Source organism: Aspergillus terreus, genomic scaffold (assembly GCF_000149615.1).
Source record: "Aspergillus terreus NIH2624 scaffold_11 genomic scaffold, whole genome shotgun sequence".
Classification (NCBI taxonomy): Eukaryota; Fungi; Ascomycota; class Eurotiomycetes; order Eurotiales; family Aspergillaceae; genus Aspergillus; species Aspergillus terreus.
Genome location: NT_165934.1, coordinates 608642 through 632307, shown reverse-complemented (window position 1 = coordinate 632307; position 23666 = coordinate 608642). Strand labels below are relative to the sequence as shown.

General features: G+C 55.0%; 9 protein-coding genes across 9 annotated transcripts; 3 read left to right on the top strand and 6 right to left on the bottom strand.

Moving 5' to 3' along the window:
- Positions 1 to 362: 362 nt before the first annotated feature.
- ATEG_07650 (MCM DNA helicase complex subunit MCM6) lies at positions 363 to 3373 on the bottom strand (the record flags this gene model as incomplete). The annotated part of the gene is made up of 3 exons (XM_001216271.1): positions 363 to 1490; positions 1548 to 1683; positions 1731 to 3373. The coding sequence occupies 3 exons, from the start codon at positions 3371 to 3373 to the stop codon at positions 363 to 365; spliced, it is 2907 nt and encodes a 968-aa protein (XP_001216271.1).
- A 1102-nt stretch (positions 3374 to 4475) lies between these two features.
- On the top strand, positions 4476 to 6065 carry ATEG_07649 (uncharacterized protein; the record flags this gene model as incomplete). Its single annotated transcript, XM_001216270.1, has 2 exons — positions 4476 to 4832; positions 4905 to 6065. The coding sequence occupies 2 exons, from the start codon at positions 4476 to 4478 to the stop codon at positions 6063 to 6065; spliced, it is 1518 nt and encodes a 505-aa protein (XP_001216270.1).
- Positions 6066 to 6873: 808 nt separating this feature from the next.
- ATEG_07648 (uncharacterized protein) lies at positions 6874 to 7260 on the bottom strand (the record flags this gene model as incomplete). The annotated part of the gene is made up of 1 exon (XM_001216269.1): positions 6874 to 7260. The coding sequence occupies one exon, from the start codon at positions 7258 to 7260 to the stop codon at positions 6874 to 6876; it is 387 nt and encodes a 128-aa protein (XP_001216269.1).
- A 502-nt stretch (positions 7261 to 7762) lies between these two features.
- Positions 7763 to 10694, top strand: ATEG_07647 (putative DUF221 domain protein; the record flags this gene model as incomplete). The annotated part of the gene is made up of 6 exons (XM_001216268.1): positions 7763 to 7774; positions 7827 to 8286; positions 8345 to 8962; positions 9017 to 9343; positions 9396 to 9794; positions 9856 to 10694. The coding sequence occupies 6 exons, from the start codon at positions 7763 to 7765 to the stop codon at positions 10692 to 10694; spliced, it is 2655 nt and encodes an 884-aa protein (XP_001216268.1).
- Positions 10695 to 11741: 1047 nt separating this feature from the next.
- Positions 11742 to 14016, bottom strand: ATEG_07646 (6-phosphofructokinase beta subunit; the record flags this gene model as incomplete). Its single annotated transcript, XM_001216267.1, has 3 exons — positions 11742 to 12875; positions 12926 to 13384; positions 13459 to 14016. 3 exons carry the CDS (start codon positions 14014 to 14016, stop codon positions 11742 to 11744), a joined length of 2151 nt encoding a protein of 716 aa, XP_001216267.1.
- Positions 14017 to 14576: 560 nt separating this feature from the next.
- ATEG_07645 (NRDE family protein) lies at positions 14577 to 15556 on the bottom strand (the record flags this gene model as incomplete). The annotated part of the gene is made up of 2 exons (XM_001216266.1): positions 14577 to 15446; positions 15491 to 15556. The coding sequence occupies 2 exons, from the start codon at positions 15554 to 15556 to the stop codon at positions 14577 to 14579; spliced, it is 936 nt and encodes a 311-aa protein (XP_001216266.1).
- A 507-nt stretch (positions 15557 to 16063) lies between these two features.
- ATEG_07644 (uncharacterized protein) lies at positions 16064 to 16623 on the bottom strand (the record flags this gene model as incomplete). The annotated part of the gene is made up of 2 exons (XM_001216265.1): positions 16064 to 16472; positions 16526 to 16623. 2 exons carry the CDS (start codon positions 16621 to 16623, stop codon positions 16064 to 16066), a joined length of 507 nt encoding a protein of 168 aa, XP_001216265.1.
- A 907-nt stretch (positions 16624 to 17530) lies between these two features.
- On the top strand, positions 17531 to 18281 carry ATEG_07643 (uncharacterized protein; the record flags this gene model as incomplete). Its single annotated transcript, XM_001216264.1, has 2 exons — positions 17531 to 17635; positions 17688 to 18281. 2 exons carry the CDS (start codon positions 17531 to 17533, stop codon positions 18279 to 18281), a joined length of 699 nt encoding a protein of 232 aa, XP_001216264.1.
- Positions 18282 to 18840: 559 nt separating this feature from the next.
- On the bottom strand, positions 18841 to 22974 carry ATEG_07642 (uncharacterized protein; the record flags this gene model as incomplete). Its single annotated transcript, XM_001216263.1, has 6 exons — positions 18841 to 19713; positions 19934 to 20052; positions 20137 to 20164; positions 20498 to 22572; positions 22682 to 22809; positions 22877 to 22974. The coding sequence occupies 6 exons, from the start codon at positions 22972 to 22974 to the stop codon at positions 18841 to 18843; spliced, it is 3321 nt and encodes a 1106-aa protein (XP_001216263.1).
- Positions 22975 to 23666: the final 692 nt, after the last annotated feature.

The following is a 23666-nucleotide window of genomic DNA, read 5'->3' as shown; positions in this document are numbered from 1 at the left end:
GAGGAGAGTCGGATTAGCGGTGATTCAGAGGAAATAGTTGGATGAGGAGATCAAGAGGATGAATGGAATATGAGAAGTGAGATCTAGTGAGAGTATGCGAAGTTGTAGGTGAGGATGTAGGTGAAGCTATACAGAACGGTCAACACAAGGGTACACTCAGCGGTGTTTGGATGCCGAACACCGACTCGGCAATGAGACGGGATCAGTGAAATGCTTCTGATATCACATGAAGGGAAATCAGTCGTGATACATGAGTACGCCTACAGGAACTCTCTACCAACTGCCGACAACATCCATAGGCACATGCGTCATGGCATAACTCATTAATTGTATTATCTCAATCACCAAGGTATATGCTAGATCTATCGTTTCGATTTCCGTTCATTCGGGTCCGGCAGGACGATATCATCCGCGGCACAGTTGGGATGCATCACGTAGACCGTCTTCGGGGCGGAGTCGCCCTGTTCCTCCGGATCGACAAGACCCTCGCCACGAATCGGCATCAGGATGTTATCCTTCACCATTCGCTTCAGGACCTTTCCGGCCAACGAACGCTCGCGCTGGAAGTCCTCCTCGCTGTCCAGCTCCGACTCGATCTGTTCCAGATACCACACGATGAGATCCTCCTGCTCGACACCTTCTCCCGACTGGGACTCGTCCTCGTTGACCCGCTGCACAACTAGATTGAGGATCTTCATGTATTTGTCAAAGGTGATCTTCGTCCGAGGCCGTTGGGGAGCCGGTTCCTCTGCCCCCTCGGCCATAGGGCTGTCCCCTTCACGGTCACGGTCACCCATCTCGTGATCTTCGTCGTGGGCATGGCCGCCAAATTCCCCATCGTCCACCTCCACATCATCCTTTTCAACCGTGACAATGCTTTGACGCAGCAGGTCGTATGCCTCCTGCACAAAGTCCGGCGTAATCTCCTCCACGCAGTTGGCCTTTGCGACGGCCTCCGACAGACGGATCAGGGACTCGAGCTGGCGGACAGTGATGCGGTAGGACGACCGACCCGCGCCGCCTTGCGAGTCGTTCGAACGGAGCTCCTTGTATTTCTCAACCAGGAGGGCCTTAGCCTCCTCCGAGAAGACTGGTTTGAATGTGCGGGCGAAGCGAATATACCGCTGGAGTTGTTCGGTGCTCAGATCCGGCTGGACGGCTTCATCGCGGTTCATGTGCACGTTGACAATGTGGTCGGCGAGGTTGCGGTCCACCGATTCATTGGGTTCATCCCGAATCACGAAGAACAGATCGAATCTGCTCATGATAGGAGCACTGAAGTTGAGGTTGGAGCGAAGAGAGACCTTGGGGTTGTAGCGTCCACCGATAGGGTTGGCGGCCGCAAGGATAGAGGCGCGCGCGTTAAGAGTAGTGTGGATGCCTGCCTTGGCGATGGAAATCGTCTGCTGCTCCATAGCTTCGTGAATGGCAACTTGATCACTGATATCCATCTTATCGAACTCATCAATAGCACAGATACCGCCTCCGTTCTAGAGTCGATAGTTAGCAATCCAAATCCAAAGGAATTAGAGTTCGACCACACATACTGCAAGCATCAGGGCACCAGCTTCGATGGTAAATTCGCCAGTCTCCGCATCCTTCACTACCGAAGCCGTCAAACCAGCGGCCGACGAGGCCTTACCACTGGTGTAGACTGCCCGAGGATGCAAAGAGCAAATGTACCTAGAGACGTCAATACTGGGCAAGGCCACGGCTTGCGAGGAACTTACTTCAAGAACTGGCTCTTACTCGTCGACGGATCACCGACGATGCAAATGTTGATGTCACCACGAAGTTGCATGCTCTCCTGTTCCGTTGTCTTGGGAACTCCTCCAATGAGTTGGAGCAGCAGACCCTTTTTGATCTGGCGATGTCCATAAATCATGGGAGCGATTGAATCCACCAACCGAGAATAGATGTAATCGGAATGCACCAGATCCTTCAAATCGTCGACTTCATGAGGCGTCAAGATTTGAAGAAGGGCCTCTTGGGCGTTGTCATCACTGTTCTCGGCGTCCTGGTCTTGGTTGGCGATGGTCAGGCCGTTGATGGATGGTTCAGTCACTTGTTTGGGGCGCTGGCCCGGAGTCGAAGTATCCGTAGTGACCATGCACGCAAGGAAGGCAAGTCGGTACCCCAGGTCCCGAACACCCAGAGCCTTGAGACCCGAAACGCCGCCTCCTCCCACGTCCCCGCCACGGAATCCACTATCGTCGCGGATGGCTTGGGGTCGCACACCCGGAAGCCCGAGTTGGCTGACATCGGGAATCACAATCAGACTACCCGTGAAGATACAACGCTCACCAGCTCTGGCACGGTCGACCATTTCCCCACGCAAGATGATATCCATCGTACGGGGCATGCTACCGGTGGGAATCTCATGAGAAGACTCCTGCAGCTTCACTTTCTGCCAGTCCACGAAAGTACTCTTTCCAATGTCCAGGCGCCATCCGACCCGGTTGCCGCATAACTCATTGGGACACCGAGAGGGCTCGGTATATTTGAAGGTCTGTTCGACATCGGGGCATTCCGTCCGGCACGCTTCACAGATGAACGAGCCGAGCGACAACTCGGGGCGAATTTCGGAGGTCCGGGTGACCGTGCCGGAGACCGACAGCAGCTTTCCGATCTGGGCGGTGCGCAGTTGACGCAAGCGGGACACTAACGGCAGATTGTAAAACGCGAGAGAAAATAACTTGTCCGTCTGTTGGTTACGAGTCTTCCTCCGAGGATCCTTCTCGGTTTCGCCATTATCCTGTGCGGTTTGGGTTTGGCTGGAGGCGGCGCCCATTATCGACGTGCCAGCCTCGGACTGGGGATGATCGATTCGGCGGTGAGAATTATAATAGGCCGGGACGACTTTGGCGATCAGGTCGTGGAGTGCTCTTGTGAGAAAGGGGTGGAAACGGTAATATTGGTTGACAATCGCGTCGGCCAAGATGCCATTATCGTAGGAGGCTAGGTGGTTGAAATTGACATAGAGGGTCGACACATTGAACCTGGACATGCCCGAGATTTGGTCGATGTAGAACTTGCCCGTGTACGATTCGGAAGAGGGAGGCGGTTGAGATGGCGGGTTTTCATCCTCGAACGTCTGAAGGAACTCGGAAAAGGCCTGCCGCACTTTTTCGCCCGCGATGTCGACGACAGGCGGCGGAGGACGGACGTAGGGATTCTTGCGACGGATGACAGTCGAGTCATTGGCCTCGGCGCCTTGGTCATCTGCCATGGCATTCGCATCACTCATCGGGCCATTGCTCTCAGACATGGGCTGTGGTCGTGAACTGGGGATATCCGAATTGAAGGGATGAGCCCGGGAGCCCGCCGTTGAGCCCAATTCGGACTGGAGGACGGCATCGAAGAGAGAAGACATGGTAGGAAGATGATGACAAGAGGGAAGCCACCACGGGCTGAGAGAGAACGGGCGTGTGTGAATAAAACTGGTACCCTCTTCCTCACCGACCAGGCGTTGTTGATGGATGAATGAATGGAGGGATGGTTGCCATGCGAATCTCCGATTTCTTTTTTCGGCACGAGGAACGCGTGGGCGACGCGAGACGCGTCGGCGGAAGGTTGATGCGGAGCCGACGCGTTAAGTGGTTTCCATTTCCTGTTCGGGTTGCTGACGTAAGCGTCTCAAAAGTACCTGACGTAAGACGGCAAAGCGCCCGAGTCGGGAAGGAGATCGCACCATATCCCCGAACGAGGTAACGAGCGAGCGAGGTAACTAACTTACCTGATGCGGCGCACGGAGCTCCTCAACGCGCCTAGCTCATTCAGGAGAACGGTCTCCACGCCCACTGGTCAACCATCCCCCGGCGGACCCTGTCCAATGCAGGCGGTTTGCACTTCCGCATCCAATCGCCCGCGATGGCCTCAAGCTAACGACTCGGAGACCAAAGCACGCCGCCCATGGCCAATGACACCGGGTATGGCTGCTGGTTAGACTTTCGGAGAGCAAGCAACGGGGCCTCTTAGTTGTCCGTGAACCCCCCACCGCTGATGGCGGCTGTCCTTCTCCTCCCAGGAGTAGTCGGACGCACTAGCCCTCTAGCAGGCAATAATCCATTGTCGGGGTTGTCCTAGTCCCTGGACAGAATAGATAAGCCCCAAACGACCACGCTCCCTGTTCGTGGCCTGACGGTCCGACAGCCGCATTGACCGGGCGATGTCTCATCTCACTTCGTTGTTCGTCTTTCGGGGGTCTTCTGGTTATTGTCTGTTCGATATGCTATCCTAACGGTGGTCGTTCTCGTCTACTACCCCCATCCATCGATCGCCCGCCAGAGGGGAAAGAAAACAAAAAAAGGAGTCAGCCACTGGGGCGGCGCGCAATGTCCGTGGGCAGGAACCCGTCGGCTGATTTGACACGTTCCGAGCTTGAGTCCAAGATTCATGGGCCGGCAGCCGAATTGGAGTCTCAAAAAAGTCGGTGCATCCATCTATCCACTGCGTTGCGTCTCCCTGGAATTGACATGTTGACTTCTCGTCCAGGACCGGCCGATGAGGACCTCCAACCTCCGGTTAGGGTAAAGAAGCGCAAGCATCTTCCCGTCAGCGAAGATCCATCCTCCAAAAATCAAATATTCTACTTTGTCGATTCAAACTCCTCGTCACGGGAGAAACGGGCCCATGTCATGCGCCATCATGTCCAGGAGAAACGAAAACAACGCAAACATTCTCTTCCTCGAAACGACCCAGACAAAAAAGCCATCCGTCCTTTCCGATATCTTCCATGGGAACAGAAGAAGGTGGTCCTGGATGAGGGCGGTAAGGAGGTCATCACACCTGTCGGTCAGTCGGATCCGGTTGATTCGGACGATCCATCATCGGTATGTGTGATGTCTGATAATAAAGCTTTACCCTTCGATTGCAGCCATGGCTACCTGCTAACGCTGGATTAGACCAGACTCCCTGTACTGAGATCGGCTTCTTGTCCCGCCGAGAATCACACTTTGGAGTCGCCCATCACCCTTCTCGATGCATCCAGAAAAGATCCTTTTGAGACCCTACCCATCGATCACTCCACGCAGGATGTGGAGCTAGCCGACTACTGGATATACCGGCTGACGTACTGGTCGGGTCAGAACAAACACATCAAAAACTCCATCTTCAAAGCGGCCATGAACCACCCGTTGACCTTTCAGGCCGTCGTCCTCGCCTACTGTGCCCGCTGGAAAACGCAACTATACAATCTCAAGGATAGTCACGAAGCCGAAACGCACGTTGACGAGGCGACCCAATCTATCGACAGAGTGATGAAAGGCTCCATGTCCATCGACGTGGACACACTGGCATTGGCACTGACGGGTATGGCACTGCACGAGGAGCGCTTTGGAAGCAAAACAATCGCCCAGGGACACGCGGACCGGGCTGTCCAGATTCTCCGACCGCGGGCCGGATCCAGCAGTTCGGTCGGGGTGTTCTTGCATTATGTGCGATATAACCTAGCGCCCCCACAGTCGGAGATCGGGGAGAATGGCCAGCAGTGGCTGATGGCGTTCCTTCGCAGCGCCGAGGACCTCATGTTGGAACACAACACGGACGCCTATCTCTCGGCGGTGCCGCAGCGGCGGTTGGCTTTCCAGATGGACAGTCCGCTGTTTCCTCTGCTGTCCAGCGGGCCTCGGCCGTCGCAGGTGCCGCATGACTGTCGGATGTATGTGGTGCGGAATGCGCCGACGCAGGAGCTGTCACGCACGGCGGCGCTGATCTACATCACCAAGACGCTGTGGGATTTCCAGGATTCGCCGGGGAAGACGGGGCGGTTCCTCAATTATCTTCGGGCGATGGTGAAGGAACACCAACTGGACCGGAATCCGGCGTGCGAGACGCTCATCTGGCTGCTGTTGGAGGAGCGGTGCGACACGGACCTGAAGGATGCGGAGCGAGGCTGGTCAACGGGGGAGTTGTTGAAGATGCACAAGCAGCTCCGACCGGATCTGCAGTTTCTGTTCAACGAAATCCTGTTTAGTCTGTTGATGTTGACGCCGCCACTCCGTGGGATAGATGCGTTTGAAAACGAGCTGTACGGCGCCAAAGTGGAGGGGTCAGAGGGAGGGTGAGTGGTGTGATGGACCGATCGTGCCTGGGGCAGCACGTGTTGTATATTCTTGGACATAGTTCTTACCACGCAGGGGGACCTTGCGGCTTGCAGGCAGCCGTTTAATGTGATGAGTAGGGTGTCCGGTATTTAGTAGACTATTGTAGAGGTATATATTGATGTTGACGGAGACAATATATAACTATTGGTTGAGTGTAGTCTACGTTGGAGTCAACACACTGAGTGACTTAGTACATAGGCATGTACTATATATTTCTCCATAGTATCAATGAACGAGACCAATTCATGTGCCTTGAATCGGATGAGATATATTATCAACCCCGACATCGATATAGACTCACTTGTGGATTCTTTCGGGAAATGCCCATGATATCATTGGAATGCCGAGTGTGGTCATCTGCGATCGGAGAAAGGCGACAGGAGGCGATACGATACGAGGTCTAGGCAACTGACTTTTAGTCAGTGATAGGGGGAACATCTAAGCATCATGGACTACCTATGAAATACGTATTGTGGTAGGAGTTATCCATGGAACAGACCATGAACAGAGGAGACAATGTGGCTGAGGCCTTTGGAGATGTGGCTGATGCTGAATGGGTCGATCCACTGGGACGATCAGTGCGTGCGTGGCGAGTGGATGAGGGAGGATACGGCGTAACGGTACCGTTCCTGGACCTCGAGGTACCATTTCTCAGGGGCTGAACAGGTGGATCTTCCCGGTACCAGGTTCGGTACGGCCGAGTTTCGCCACCGCTGGCGACGCTAAGGCAGGATCTATTTGCCAGCGCATCCACTAGTCCATCTCCACTTCATCCTCTTCTTCTCTTCGTCTTCATCCTACGGAATTCGTTTCCAGCCACCATGCCCACTTTCGTCTCGTCTCCTTCTCGTTCTCTGCTCCTTTTCTTCCCCTTGAAACATTGTGTACGCCGAATACATGACAGACTCCCCCCGTGACAAACAACCCACGCTCGTGGCTGAACCCCCTCCGCACCACCCAGCTCCCACCTCATATCATCGATCGTCATCTTCCCCCCCTGCGAGGGACTGGGTCCGAATTTTAAGTGCGAGCTGATCGGACATTCATCGTCATCGATTTCCCGCCGTCCCAGAGATCGGTCGCCGGGATCCATGTGTGGCTCGACTCTGGTTACGTTGCTGATTGACTCGCTCTGACCGCGCCAGTGGGGGCGCATCTTCAATTTCGCCGATAACCCATCGTCCACCTGAAGAAAAAGAAAGTGATCCCGAGGAACCATCCTTCATCCCAACCTCCATCGTCATTCCTGGCACTCCAATTGGCATGTGTTCATGTCGCAGCTAGAGTTTTTTTGCGTTGGAAGATCAATACCGGGTACCTAAAAGAAGGGGAGAGCGCCAAACATTGCCATCCTTTCGATCTTCGATCCCCCTTGAACCTTCTTTCGACCCTTTTTCCCTCCCAAATCTTTTCAGCTGGGCCACCCTTCTTTTGATTGTCTTTTCTTCTCCCTTATCTCTGCCATCGATTTTTCCTTCTGTTTCCTCCTGCGACACTCTTTCCATCCATTGCGCATACAATCCCTTTTCTCACCTGGTTTCCCCTGGTGAGGTCGCGACAATTTCGCGATCATAATTCCCAGTCGCAACTCTCTGTTGACGATTGGTCCGCGCGCATATTCGTCTTAGTATCCGAGGGTCAATCGTTGCGCCGTCACCATGTCGGACGCTGTACGCATTCCTATTAGCCCTCACCCACTCCATTGCCATTAACGCCCTCTAGGAAGAAGCGCATAGCACCTCCAACTCGGCCTCGGGCCTGGTCACCACCTTGGTGCCCTCCCTGGTGGTCGCCGGTGCCATGGTCTTGGTCTTCGTCATCCTGCGCCGCAGTCAGCGCAGAACATACATGCCGCGTACCTACCTCGGTGTTCTGCCCCCCGAGCAGCGGACACCCGCTGCCTCCACGGGCCTACTCACTTGGATTCGCGATATGTACAAGTTGCCCGACGAATATGTCTTACAGCACCACTCCATGGACGCCTACCTCCTGATCCGTTTCCTCAAATTGGCCTCGATGATCTGCTTTGTCGGTTGTTTGATCACTTTTCCCGTCTTGTTGCCGGTCAATGGAACTGGTGGCGCTGGCAAGGTCCAGTTGGATATTCTGAGCATGTCCAATGTGGCCGAAGACAAGTTCGCCCGTTACTTCGCCCACACCTTCATTGCGTGGATCTTTGTCGGTAGGTGGTCGCTCCAATGTCGCGCACCCGAATGTACCTCTGGACTCACTCCCCACAGGTTTCGTTTTCTTCACGATCACCCGTGAGAGCATCTTCTACATTAACCTGCGCCAGGCGTATGCGCTGTCTCCTGCCTATGCCAGCCGTCTGTCTTCTCGCACCGTGCTCTTCACCGCAGTCACCGAGAAGTATCTGAACCGTGATAAGGTCCGCCAAATGTTCGGTCCGTCCAAGGTCAAAAACGTCTGGATTGCGACCGATACGTCGAAGCTGGAGGACAAAGTCAAGGAGCGGGACGATGCGGCCATGAAGCTCGAGGCCGCCGAAACCAAGCTGATTGTGCTTGCGAACAAGGCCCGCCTGAAGGCTCTTAAGAAACAAGGCAACGTTGAAGATGGCCCGCTCCACCCGGAGAACGTGGGCGATGCTCCTGATGATGAATCCGGCTCCGTTGCTGCCCGCTGGGTATCGCCAAAGGACCGACCCACGCACCGACTCAAGTTTCTCATTGGAAAGAAGGTCGATACCATCAACTGGGCCAGGTCGGAGATTGAGCGTCTCACCCCGGAGATCGAGGAGCTGCAGGCCAAGCACCGTGCTGGTGATGCCAAACTGGTCTCGTCTGTGTTTGTCGAATTCTATCAGCAGGCCGACGCACAGTCGGCTTTCCAATCTGGTATGTCTTCCTGCTCCTTGTGTCAGCGACACTTCGCCTTCTAACAGGTCGCAGTGGCCCACAACCTTCCGTTGCACATGGCACCCCGTTACATCGGTTTGGAGCCCACTCAGGTCATTTGGTCCAACTTGCGAATCAAGTGGTGGGAGCGCATCATTCGGTACTCCGTGTCCATTGGATTTGTTGTTGCTCTTATTATCTTCTGGGCCATCCCTACCGCCGTCGTCGGTGCCATCTCCAACATCAACTTCATCACGGATAAGGTGCACTTCCTACGGTTCATCAATGACGTTCCAGACTTCATCAAGGGTGTCATTACCTCTCTTTTGCCTACCGTGTTGATGTCGATCCTCATGGCATTGCTCCCCATTATTCTCAGACGTCAGTTGGCCCCAAAGTTCGATCTTGACACTTAATACTAACTGCTGCACAGTGATGGCCAGACTGGGCGGTGCTCCCAGCGCTGCCGCAGTCGAGCTGACGACCCAGAACTTCTATTTTGCCTTCCAGGTGGTCCAGGTGTTCCTGGTCGTGACTCTTGCTTCGTCCGCGTCTAGCGTGGTTACTAAGATCATTAACAATCCCTCGTCCGCTGCCACGTTGCTGGCGAATAACATTCCCACTGTGTCAAACTTCTATATCTCTTATATCATCTTGCAAGGGCTTTCCTTCAGTTCTGGCGCCCTGCTGCAGATTACTGGCTTGATTCTCGGAAAGGTTCTCGGCAGACTTCTGGACAACACCCCTCGCAAGATGTATACCCGTTGGTCGTCTCTTGCTGGTCTTGGCTGGGGAACGGTATACCCGGCCTTCACTCTGTTGGCCGTCATTGGTAAGACTATACTTGATTCTGCAGCTCTGATTGACATCCTACTAAACCCATCGAAATCCAGCCATCACCTACGCCTGTATCGCCCCGCTGGTATTGGCCTTTGCAAGCATCGGTCTCTATCTGTTCTATTTCGCCTACCGGTACAACATGCTGTACGTGTCGAACGCTGATATCGACACGCAAGGAAAGGTCTACATGCGGGCCCTGCAGCATATCACCGTGGGCTGCTACTTGCTGATGGTGTGCCTGATCGGTCTGTTCGCCATTGGAACTGCGTCGAACCGAATTGCTTTGGGCCCCTTGATCCTGATGATCATCTTCCTGGTCTTCATCATCCTCTACCACGTCTCGCTCAACCAGGCGATCGAGCCTCTGATCAACTACCTCCCCAAGAACCTGGAGGCCGAGGAAGAGGCCCTCCTCGCCCGCGAGAAGACCGAGCAGAGCCAGTCCTACGGCGAACAGTCCGACAGCGGCATGGCCAGCACCGCCGCCAAGACAGACGGTGCCCACGACAGCAGCGTGGGCAACATCGACTCGGCCGAGAAGGGCCTGACCGGCCAGGCGGAGCCCAAGTCCAACTTCCTCATCAAGTACCTTCGCCCCGACAAGTACAGCAGCTATGAACATCTGCGCCGTCTGGTGCCCGCCGCCTCCGAGGCCGTCAGCTACCCTCCCGAGGTCGAGCGCGACGCCTACTTCCATCCCGCCATCACCTCCCAGCCCCCTCTTCTCTGGATCCCCCGCGACGAGATGGGCATCAGCCGACAGGAAGTCGCGCATTCGATGCGCGTCATCCCCATCACGGACGAGGATGCTTGGCTGGACGAGAAGAACCACATCCACTGGGATATGGACAAGGGCGTCCCGCCGATCTACGAAGAAAAGGTCCCCTATTAAGGGACGGCTCTTTGCTGGATATGATGTTTGTGCCCATAATACGGTTCTACGTTTCATGAGCAGGACGGGAAGCGAGGTGTGTTGGATGATTGATACCCGGATGGCCTCCGTGGGGCCGATTGTTAACCTCGTCCCGTGGTTGCCATTCCATTTCTAATAATTCTATCTGGTTAATCGGGTCCTCTGGACCTGTTAATGCTAATTTATTGGTATTTGTGTGATAGGCTAAAGTCGGAGTAAACTTAGCAAATTGTGACTGCCGGTGTTCCGTTCACACTAGCACAAATAGCTTTCCACGTACATCGGCCACCAAGAACAGTCATCCCGGCAGCACATCTCACTACATCTGAGACAAGGAAAACTGAAAGCCAGGGTCGAACTATAAAACCAATCAACAAACATGCACCTGTCTCACATATAGTCACGTGATACCATCTACCCTAAGTCGGACAACTATTCATAACGTGATGTAACAGCTACATCCTCTCACTCTCAAAAGCGAAGTCCATTCCCCGCTGCATCCCCTCCAGTAGAGGTTCCAGCCCTTCCGCAGCACAGCCTCCAGCACCCTTCCTCGCCTACGGGCGGCGGCGGCGGCGGTGGTGGTGAGCGTTTGTTCGATGTCGTGGAGGAGGCCAAGGTATGCGGTGCACACGCTGATGAGAGACGTTAGCCTGTCAGGCGGAACATCTGGTAGATATTACACTCACGATGACATGTTCAGAAGGCAAGGGAATAACAGTGCCGAAGAGCCAATGGACGAGGAGACAAGCGAAGAAGAATGCAACCTCCCTGAGGATTGGAAGAAATCTCATGTACGAGAGTGATGCCTATGCCTTGAGCTCATTGGATCTGTCTCTTGTATGGCAGAGAATTTAAGCGACGGAACGGAAGAAGATGCAGGACAGGGATGTGACACCCAAGTATGAAAGAGATGCCATATCGAACACGTTCAATTAGTATCTAGACAACACCAGACTCATACACAGGCTGGATATTAAGAAAACCTCTGTACACCATACACCATGCAAATCATGAACAGAATCATTACGCCCCTAAGACACCCCCGTTAGAGGCTCTTCCTGACAATGCGTCCACGACGTGTTGAAGCTTCAACCAGGGCTCGTGGACCGGCCGCTGGTGCGCCCAGTTCGTATCAGTGGCCTCCACGCCAGTCAATCCGCCAAAAGGCGAGAGTTGCACATGCGAGTCTTTAAATCCAATAACAGTGACAGAATCCTCATCGGCCATGATCTCATCCGCCGAACGGCCAGCAAAACTCTCTAAATGTTCCATGCATTTGACAGCCATGCGAAACGCGCGGATGCGGTCGATAGGTGACACATGTCCCCCCTGCTGGAAATGGCCCGGGACCACCCCCTGCGCTTGGAACCGGTTGTTCCCCTCGTCCTGCAGGATCTTTGCGATCATCTCGGTGGTGTAGATGGGCGAGGTGCGCTCGTTGCGAATGATGATCTTGCCAGCTTGGTTGGCGCCGTGGTCTTGTCCGAACTGCTGACGCAGATACGCCACATCGCCGGACAGCCGGGCGAGGTTAATTTTCCGGTCGGGTGTGTACACCGTCGCTGCTCCGACGGCGAGCCCGGCCAGTGTCGCGAGGTATCCAGAGTCGGCGCCCTGGGCTTCCACCACGAAGACGCAGTGGCCGGACGACGAGGCGGACTGTCGGATGACGTCGCAGAATGTCACCAGTGTATTCAGGCTCGTATCGCTTCCCAGCGAGTATTCCGTGCCGGGGACATTATTGGACACGCTGGCCGGGAGAAGGATAAGCGGGATTCGGAAGGCAGGATACACTTCGCGCGCCAGGCGGAGCTGGCTAATCGCCGTAAAAGCCTCGAAGCCGCCGATCACGAAGAGAGCATCGAACCGGTACAGTTCGAAACACTTGGCGGTCGTATGCATATCCTCCGAGGGCAATCCGCAGTTGGTCCCGATGTCTGACCCTCCAAGGTTCAACCAATCGTCCGACTCTAACACTTCTACTTCTCGCACAGACCCGATGGGCTTGTCTGCATGATGGCGACAGAGACCGGGGAATCCGTTATGAATTGCAATGGGGGTATGTCCTTTGGCCAAGCAGTAAGCAACAGCCGCACGAGTCGCGGGATTCATGCCCCCCGCGGGGCCTCCAACATGAATGATGGCAACGCGCATTTGCTGCAGAAAATTAGCCCCTGAGAAGACGGATCGCGGGTCAGATGGCTTACCTTCTCCGGCGGGACTATCATCTTGCGATAGTCAGCCGCGTTCAAATGCCGATAGGCTTTATGGTATTCTAAGAACTCAGGGTCCCGAAGTTTCATCGCTGCTTGGAAATCTTTCGCTTGCATGTGAAGGCTGACTTTCTTGGTACCAGCGACAGTTTCGGAAAGATTGGAGAGCGCAATTTTGTCTTCCTGGATAGTCACGACTGGCGAAGGGGTGTCGGGGGTCATATCCAGTACCGCCTGGACGGCCTTGATTCCCTGCATGGTTGCAAGCCAGCGATCGTAGAAACAGGGTGTTCCGCCCCGCTGAATATGGCCTAGTACTGTAACTCTAGTGTCGAGACCGAGGCGGGAGCTGAGGACGTCCTTGACGGTGGACGAGGCGATGTGATTCAACTCGCTGTCCTGCGCCCCTTCGGCGATGATCACGATGGTGCGTCGTTTTCCTTGCTTGCGATTCTAGAACGAGACACTGTCAGTAAACCTCCATCTCTGGGGCTATGTGCCACGGAGGATGAATAAAGAACTCTAACCTTCATAATGATCGAACACATATCATCTTCCCAGCCCTCCCGAGGAGGCCGCTCAGGAATAAACAACCAATCCGCGCCCGTGGCAATGGCCGCCATCAGCGCCAGCCATCCGCAATGTCTCCCCATGACCTCGATCACAAAGCCCCGACAGTGGGAGGAGGCCGTGTCGAAGACGGCGTCAATGGACTCGCAGATACGCGTCAACGCCGAATAGCAACCGATCGTAGCATCCGTGCCGTAGAAGTCGTTATCGATGGAGCCCAGCAAGCCCACAATATTCAGCGTCTGATGAGGCGCGACTTGCGCGGCCGATAGAGTGCCCATTTCAACGAGCTCTTTAAGCAGCCCAGACCACTCGGAGCGAAACAAGTCGGCGCCAGTGAGACTTCCATCTCCGCCACAAACGATCAGAGCGTCAATGCCCGATAGGACCATGTTCTTGGCAGCTTGGAGTCGGCCCTCGCGTTCGCGAAACCGGGCGCATCGTGCGGACCCAATGAGGGTGCCTCCTCGAGCGAGAAACCCGCGCACGTCTTCCCAGAGCAGGGGACGGATCATGGACCCGCCTTGAATGAGACCTTCATAGCCTTCGTGGATAGCGTATGGCTCACAGTTGTTCAGAATGGCGGTGCGTGTAATGGCGCGAATGGCGGCGTTCATGCCAGGGGCATCGCCGCCCGAAGTTAGGATGCCGATGCGTCGCGATTTGCCTCTGCCGGGCAGAGGACTTGTGGATTCTGACATGATGCGAGAATGAGAGATTGTAGCGAGTGAGAAGGAGAGAAATGCAAGGAGAGGTTGAAAGAGATGGTGGATGGAGAGGAAAACAAAGCTGATGGTGGTGTTTGTGGCAGATTTTAATAAACAGCACCACCACAACTCATGGATCAGGAACGCCGACCGAACACCATACCATCCAACACAAGATCCGACAGCCTCCGGAACCAGACACTGTCACACGGTCGGGGATCTTGTGAATTGCACGATTGGCTGGGGGTTGAGGCCAGGTTGATCGACAGCGCAGCAGTCGTACGAGCGTCGCAGCCGGGATGACGTAGGGTAAGCGCGGATGGAACAGCTTTCGTGGACCATGATCTGAGTTCACCGTTCTACTTCGACTACCTCTCACAGACAAATTCGAACGACTGATCGCGACTCTCCACCGGCACCGGCCGACAATCCTCATCATACAATGTCCGTTCGACGAACCGCACGCGCCCATCATATCCCACCAGAATTACCGTCTGCTTCTGCGTGCCGTACAATCCCCGAAAATACGCGGCACTGGGTGCTCCATTCGGCGCTCCGGGGAGCGACGTTTCGCCTTCCACTATCCCGTCATCAGGACAGCCCACTGGCGGGACAAACACACTCCCCGGTAGATGCTCGATATACGCCTCCAGCTCTGCATTCGCCTCCAACCGCGTCAGCGTATCAGTGCTCAGCACCCCCATGAGTCTCTCCACCAGCGCATCCTCGTCCTCCCGGCCGTCGACATGCGCCGCCACCTCGTCCGCCACTGACCTCTCCCCCTGCACGACCTTCGCCCACGACTGATCCCCAAACTCCGTATTGCTCAGGGCGACGGTCTCCCCCGGCTGACTCGCCACCCAGCGGACGACCTTCTCGGCAGCGCCCCGGTTCGAGAACACGGCTAGCGGCTCCATGACGTTCCCGCAGACGAGGTTGAACCCGCCAATCGGCTTGCGGTAGCCGTTGCGCGTGAACTGCGCAGTGAAGTCCTCCGTGGTGAGGGGGCTGTCCGGGGGCAGCGTGAGCCAGCTGTTGACGATCTCGCCGCGACTGCAGTTGCCTATGGCCTGGTCGCGGCTGGCCTCGTGGAAGTTGGTGAGAATGGCGAGACGGCCTTGTTTCGTGATTCCGAGCCAGGTGCCGTGCACGGCGCGCGCCATGTCCCGGGCGCCGAGGACGTGGGTATGTGGGGAGGGCCACCATCCGGCTCGGGCGGTTGGCCGATGGAAGAATTCCTAAGGGGTTAGCTGATTGAATAGGTAGAGGAGGGCGAACGTACATCGCGGTTGTTGCAGATGATGAGACGGTAGTCCGGATGCTCGGTGGACAGGATTGCGATACACATAGTGAAGCTAGATTGATGTAGAAAACTAGAGAGGAATGCTGAGGAGTAGGGGGAGTAGAGAAGTAATCGGTGGTTATATGGAATAGATCTAGTATGGTTTCCCGAACCGGAAATCTAGCATGTGGATCTCGTATGACACATGGATTACACGAGCAATCAATCTGTGCCTGTCAGATGATCGGATCTGCTCATCTATAGCCCCTATACACCTGGTCTTAGGTAGGTAGGAACCTATACTCCGTTTGGAGGAACTCAAATAACACTTTATGAGCAAGGATATCATTACGCCTCGGCAACTTCCAGCCCAACAGCCCTCATGCCCTTGGCCACCGCGCCATCCTCGATCAGCCGATTATACCACGAAGTCACCTCGGGGAACCTCTCCAGATCCAGCCCGACAGCCCCAGCGGCCGCTACATACGGGAAATGCGCCAAGTCTGCAACGGTACTGCATCACGCACGTCAGCAACGGCCCCAGACACCCACCACCCCCACAGGACAAGACGCTTACCATTTGCTCCCCACGAGAAACCGACTGCGCGTCGTCTGCAGATGCTGCTCCAGGTTGAGGTACAGGTTCAACGCCTTCCGCGCAAAGACGACTCCATCTTCAGCCTCTAGATCGAATCGCGCCGGCGACGCCTCCTTGTCCTGGCTGCGATGCGGAAGCACCAACGACAGCCAGCGCTCGACGTCGCGCTCCTGCGCCGAGCCGTCCGCATACCGCACGACGTGGTCCTCGTCGTATCGCGCGAGGAGATACTCCAGGATGGCGCGGATCCCGCACAGCGAGACGTGTTCGCCGTCGCTTTGGACGTTGGTCAGCAGCGGGAGGTTGTCGCGCGCGCCGGGAGGAATGGCCGGGTGGTCGGGGACATCGTCGGCGCTGGCGACGAGATGAAGACGGTAAGGGAGTCTGTGAGGGGTTAGTTGAGGAGGCTGGTTTGTGCACACCTAGGGTTGACGTACTTGAGCTTCTCGAGGAGAATGACGATGGTGGCGCTGTGTCGCGAGCCCTTGGGAGCGTATAGGGCGATGCGGCCCCGTTGTTCGTCGAAGACGTTCATGGCGATGCGATGTGGAGGAGCATCAAGGGGGGGCAGGGGTGCCTGAAGGGATTGTTCTACGGGGTAGTTTTAAGTCTGGACCGCATTCTGCACGTGGGGGATGTTGATGCGGTGGTTGGAAGCGCAGTTTAGGGTTCCAGACTCTGGATGACTCGCCGATGACGCAATGGAAAAGGTACATCTCAACTCTATCTTATCGCACACCATGGGAGTAAATATAGACATCAATATACATCAGATACATCATTCAATGGCTGGTATACAGCTCTCCTCTCCTATCCGCCTATCGTAACACCACTTTGGGGATCAGCCCATCCGCTCGCTCGCTCGGCCGGGAGGAATCTGCTGATTCCCGACGTGTCAGACGCCACGAGCAACCTTACCAAAATACCGGATGCCGTGTTGGCTGCATGCTGTACTCCGTAACGGGGGGGAATAATAGGCGAGGATTCTGGATTGATCGACGAACGGTGGATCTGGTTGTTGGTGCACGGAGTAAAATCGGCTTCCTTTGATTTCTCTTCGCCTCTCGGTTTCTCTCGGTTTATCTGGATGCCAGTAATGGGTATAGTTGTATTGTGGCCTACCTAGTACCCTCTGTAACCTTTCAGGTGCGATTCCACTATCAAAAGACAAGTTCTCCCGAAAAGCCCCGCCCCACGGATCCGTTAAGCTGCAGTGGGGATCAGACAGGGGGCCTGTTCTAAAGCCGAGTCGGAGCCGACGGATGGTATCACAACAAACGCCCCATGAGGTCACCGCGACAGGGGTAGCAAAAAAAGAGACATTGTGGGGAGATTTACTCCGGTATAAGAACAGACATTTCGATGGTGCGACAGCCATCTCTCGCCCAAGATTCATCTCAAACCACATCGCATCCGTCTGACGAACAATGGAATCACACACAATGGCCGCTCCTCTACAACAACCGTGGGCATGTCCAATTGAACCATATGCGCTTCCAGATTATCTGGTAGACGCAATTGACCAAGACTTCTGCCGAGACCGCCTGGTGAGTGCAATCGGATCGGACCAGGATACGGGCGTTGTCTGACTTCTCCCAGAATAGCAATGAGTTTAGTTTCTTAACAGACTCACTATCGCCCGGCACAATCTCCGATATGTCCCCATCGATATCCAACCCGGATTGGTCTTCATTCCTTGACCTGGACCAATTCGACTATGTGGACGCCTCAGAACATCCCTCCTCCTCCTCATCAACATCATCTCCCGCGCTTAATCCCATTCAGCGAGTCACCTCGCACCCAACCAGTCAGCCCTACACGCATAGCCCCCTACCTCCCGTGGCAATGACGCCACCGAGGTCCATCTCTCCCATCGAGTCGGTCGGGTCTGCCCCTGAACGGCCGCAGAAACGCGTTTCCCAACGAACCGCGCACAACCGCATTGAGAAGCGCTACCGGGAGAACCTGAGCAACAACTTCACTGCCCTCGAACAGGCGCTGCAGTCGTATGAGCGTCGCAGTACGAGAGGCCCATCCCGCAGACAGGCGTCGCGGAAGATGGCCATCCTCACGGATGCTGTCCAGTACATCGAGGAGTTGCAGGAAGAAGCGGCGACGCTGCGGATGAAAATGCAGAGCCTGCGGCAGACGTTACTGCCACATGGAATCTGGAAGTATACGATGAATGACTGAAGATGGGGACCCTAATAATACTATATAATGAAGAATAATGGTGCATTGTTGGCCTTGATAGCGACTATATATCACGTGATAATGACAAACCGCGTTCAAAGTTTCATCCAGGCCTTGTTTCATCTGTCCCAGCCAGTGCACATAAATAGAAGGTCCTACAGGAAATCCACATGGCGAGTGCATCCATCTGTGACAATGTTTGGGGTATGTGCACGTGCCTATCGCCCGACTCGCCCCATTATCCGACTGCGATGCATGTTCGACCAATGCACGCCCTCTTCTCTTCTCTTCTCTTCTCTTTTTACTTTCCCTTTTTTATTTTCTAAAGCCACCCGCTATCAAACAAATCCATAAAGAAGTCCTTGGGTACCACAAGCTCGTGATACTTTCGGAACATACACAGAAGCTTGCCTTCTGCGACTGTATTGAACCAGTCGGTCCCCAGATGCCAGGCCAGACAGAACACGTAAGAAAACATATACATGAACCGGCGCATCAATCATGAACCGGCAAACACCCCATAGACACAGACAAACGTATAGATTATCAGCAACCAACCTCAGCGGTCAATCGCCCTCCACGGCAACGTACGACGCCATCCACGCGCCCTCGCACCCCCCAAAGTCCATGACGAAGAAGCTCCGATAGAATCGTACCCAGTGCCCGAAACCCGGTAAGCTTCGTCCACATCATCCACCGCATAATCCCCACTATTTGCGTGAGACGGTGCTGGCACGCGGTATTCCTCTTCCCAGCCTAGAGGCCCATCGGCCCCCGGATTCACGCGCTCCTCATCCAACGGCTCTTCCTCCTCCTCTTCTTCTTCCTCCTCATTCTCCTTGTCGTCGTCCGGGAACAGCGAGGTCCAGTCGGGAGATGGATCGTCTATGTCTATGTCCATGGGGTCTGTTCCTTCGGGGTCTTCGTAGATGGTGAAGATGGGTTTGCGGGTGGGCGTGGGCGTAGGTATCGGCGAGGATCTAACCATGCTACTCCTTATATCGAGAGGTAACACACGAGGACTGACCCTTTCTATGGACGAGGCGATGTGCGTGTCCTGTGTCGCGCCGGGGCCTTCTGTATGGGTGTTTTTGTTAGCAGTCTCCGGCGCGGTGTTGTCGCTCTCACGCGGGGAGCTTTGTGTCGCAGAGGCCGGGGTTTCGGAGTTGGGACGAAAAGTTGAGGGTCCGGAAGGGTCTGTGGTATCGTGCTCGCAAACATACGCTTGTGCGCTCGTAGACGAGGTTCTGGGCCTTTTCGGTAGATGTTGTGGGTTGGGGAGGTCGTGGAGATGCTCGGTTTCGAGACCGTAGTCTGCGCGAAAGTCGTCGTATCTGCGTATACGCGGGTTGGGCGTATGAGTAGAAGGAGGTGAATGATGTATAGGTAGAGTCGAGCTTGTTTCGTGGGCTGTTGACGGCGAGGTTTGATTCTGCTAGGTCAAGTCAATCAGTATTCCTAGTGTGTCATGATGGCGCAGAGGGCCATACGTATTGTTCCACGTTGAGACAGAGCTCGAGGTCAATCTCGTCCATCATTGTGTCAGATCTGGGTGATCCTGGCTCCTCCATATTACCCAGTCTGGGTTGTATAGGTGCGGAGGGGCAGTGTAGACGATGCAGTCGACATATCAGGGCGAAGAGGTAACGTACATGGAAATGGAGGGAATGATTGGGAAGTAGCAGTGTTTGGGCGTGGGACCCGGACAGGGCAAGAACCGGATGAGCGAGGACAACAATAACATAGTATGTTCTGTCAGCTGAGATGGACCCTCAGACATGTAAATATGCGTTACAATCTACAGGAACGTGATATGGCCAGGTCGAGTCAGATTCAGCTACCTAGATAGGCGTACTATCAAGCTTGATGGCAGTATATCGGCCCTTGACCAACATAGCAATGCCTTCCACCTAATCCTCAACCGTGCCACTCTCCCCAGTGATGGATTCTGGAATATGACCATCCTCTCCAACCCTCCGTCGATATGGCCAATACTTCAGATGGAACACCAGCCTTGCAAGACAGTAGATGAAACAAAGATAGCAAAGATACAGGCAGAATAGACTGGACGGCCAGAGAGCGTAGCAAGAGGGCTAGAAGAATCGAAGAGAATTTGCCATATACCGTACAAATCACAGCGCACCTTAGATTTGATTCACCAGGATCCATTGAGGACTGATCATTCTGTCTGCTTATCTGAATTGACCAGGACCAACCATGCCGCCTCTGGCATCGCCGCCGACTTGGCCAAACATATCAAGCAGATGTCTGGATGATGGTGGGGGTCCCTGGGGCGCAGGATTGCCGTCGAAGGGACCCTGCCCACCGGGACCCATACCAATCAGCTCACTAGGCGGCATGGGTGGAAACCCAGCTGGCGGAGGACCGTTCATGTAGCCAGGAGGGGGCATCATGCCTGGCGGGGGAGGGAATCCAGCCGCTCCACCAGCGCCAGCGCCACGAGGCAAGGGCTGACGCTCGCCGAGAGGAGGCATGTTTCCATGCATGGGCATCATGAATCCCGGAGGGACCCCGCCGTTTGGGGTCGGGATGCCCGGAGGCGGACCCAAAGGACCTGGCCCACGACCCTGTTGCGGAGGCATCTGGGGGCCGGCCCATCCTGGAGGCGGCGGCATATGCTCGAATCCCGGGGGCCTCTGCATCGCCATTGTAGGCAGACCCTGTCCCTGAGGAGCTCTGGTGCCACCAGGAGTAATAGGAACGTTACCACCTGGGGGGAAAGGCATGTCTTCGAAGTAGCCGGGAGGAGGCCCATTCGTGGGTCTTCGTCGAAGTTGGTCAATGTCGGGTCTGGGCATGCTCGCAATGGCCGGGTCATCAATGAAATTCGGAGTTTTCTGGGCGGAGCCAAGACCTGGCGGGGGAGGCAGGATTTCTGACATATTAGGCATACCGTGGCCGGGGCCGGCGCTCGGTGGCTGGCCCTGGGGCTGGTTAGGACCAGGGCTAACATGAACCTGCTGCATCAGTCGCAAAAGATGTTCTCTCTCGCGCGCCTGAGGATCCTGACCGAGAGGGAGACCAGGGTTTCGGACGGGAGTGTCCGGCATCGCCATTGGATCCGGGCGGCGAAGTTGCTCTCGAGGAGGGGATGAGACGGCGCTCGGACCCTGTTCTGCATGGTGGATAGATGCAGGCCGATTAAGCTGCACATTGTCATTATGCGGCGTAGAATTGCGAGATTTGTTTCCGCCTAGCATCTGGAGAATCCTCTGGAAACCTTCTTGATCAGCATCAGGTTTCGGGGCGCTGTTGACAGGCGAAGGCTTGGTAGCAAAGATCCCAAACTGTTGATCGGTCTCCTTTGCGGGACTTCCAGGAGGAGGGCTAAACAGTCCAGCGAATCGAGATGACTTCGCAGGCTTTCCTGGCAGCATCTCTTTCTTGATGGATTCAACAGGGGAAGGTGTGTTCATCTCCTGGGGCGGCGGTGGCGGCGGCGGTTTCGATTCGCTCAGAAGGCCAAAAAAGCGCTCCATTGTCGCATCTCCTTGGAAGGGAGTACCAGTGCTGCTGAATATCTCTCCGTCGGTTGGCCTGGTCTCTTTCTGTGCAACGCTGGCAGCTGGCTCTGGCGGAGATTGCTTCTTCTCTTCGACCTGTGTTTGCGAGGAACCGGCTTTCATGCGTTCCTTCCAGCGTTCAAAATCCTCCTGAGTGTGCACCCGGCGGGGTTCATCCTTATCAGTGGTGTCAAGCCATTCGGGCTCCTGTTCGAACTTGGCGCCGCGAGTCCAGTCACGGTCAGCGCCGTGTCTGTCTCTGCGCCATTCACGATTCCGTATTGAGCTCCTATCTTCTTCTGCATCATGGGAATCGTGGTTATTATCGTCGCGAAACCAGCTGCCTTCATGCCGAGCGCGACCTGGTTGACCATCCTTTCGAGTGAGGAACCGACCATCCTTGTCTCTTCCTCCTCGTTCAAAGGGCCCATCGCGGGATTCCCATCGATCGAAATCTCCGTTGCGTCTCGGTTTCCTCTCCGGGTCATCCTGACCGAAGGTGCGACGAGGTCGCCCGGCATTCCAATCTTCGCGGTCACTACGTCGACCGTTGAAGGGCGCGGTGGTCTTTCCATCACGTCGATCAAAATCTCTCTCTCCGGTCTCCTTATCTCGGAAGGACCGGTCACGAAAATTGAACCGATCGTTCTTCGAATCTTCTGTGTCGGGTTGCCTCAGCGGCCGTTCGATCGAGTCTACCGAGGTCTTCCCCGGCACGCGAGACGCAGACGCGAAAGCAGTTTTCGGTGGTCCAAGAATGATATCCTCTATACGTCCGGTAACGATAGCCTCAGTTAGCGATGGGCTCGACGATCGATCTCAACACCGACGGACCCCGACGGGGCGTGAGTTGGTATAAAGAAGGCAGATAATCACCTGAATTCGAGCCACGGGAGATGTGACGGGATTCGAAGATGCTCGGTCTTCGACCGGTAGAGTCGTTGGGGTTATTCGGATCTCGAGGGTTAGTTGTTTTACGTTGCGTTGCCGGGTCGGGAATCGGGCTGGGAAGACATGACCAGGTCAGTCTCAAGGAAAACGGCAGAGAAGGACAGCAAGAGGAAGACTCACCCCATCCATTCTTCTACCGGCGGTAAGCTGGCGGGCTTCGTGACCAGGGGTGATTCGCGAAGCCATAACAGCTCGTCGATCTGATACCGTCGAGCCATGAGGATGGCTGAGTTGTGTGTTGGACTATCGGCAAGCCGTTACGACCTTCTCATTGGTTCACGACGATCCCCCGAGGAAGAGGTCGCGGAGAAAGAAGAACTGTGTCCAGCAGTCGGGCAGCGAAGGAGACAATTTAACTTTCGAAACCTGGGATATTGGGATGGTGGTGGTTGAATAAGCCGGGGTTCTGTCGTTGGAAGCTAGCAGAAGGCCGGCTAGTGGCAACTCGGCCAAGTGAACAGTGAGGTGTGCGTTGGTCGGCGGAGGGGCTCAGGGACGGGAGGAAAAAATCCTTCGAGGGGAGGACGAAGGCGAACGGAGATTGGGATCACAACGAAGATTGCGTAGGACAGCGAGGAATTCGAGAAATTCGGAGGGTGACGAGGTGGATGTGGTGAGGAAAAGAAGGGGAAGAGGAGAAGTCGAGGAAGAACTGACGGGGATGGAGAAAGGATTTTGGGTTGCCCTGCCTAATTAGGCAACTCACCTTCCCCCCTCTCTCTTCGCTTCGATGTATATACATGGCCCTGAATTCCTCCACCACAACATACATTCTTTATCTAGGGCTCGAAAGAATGGAATGTCTCTATCATTATTCTTTGGTTGTCAACCAATGCCAACTATCATCACGAACAACACAGTCCATGAATCTCTATGCAAAATATTTCTCAGGGGGTCTCTATAACACAGG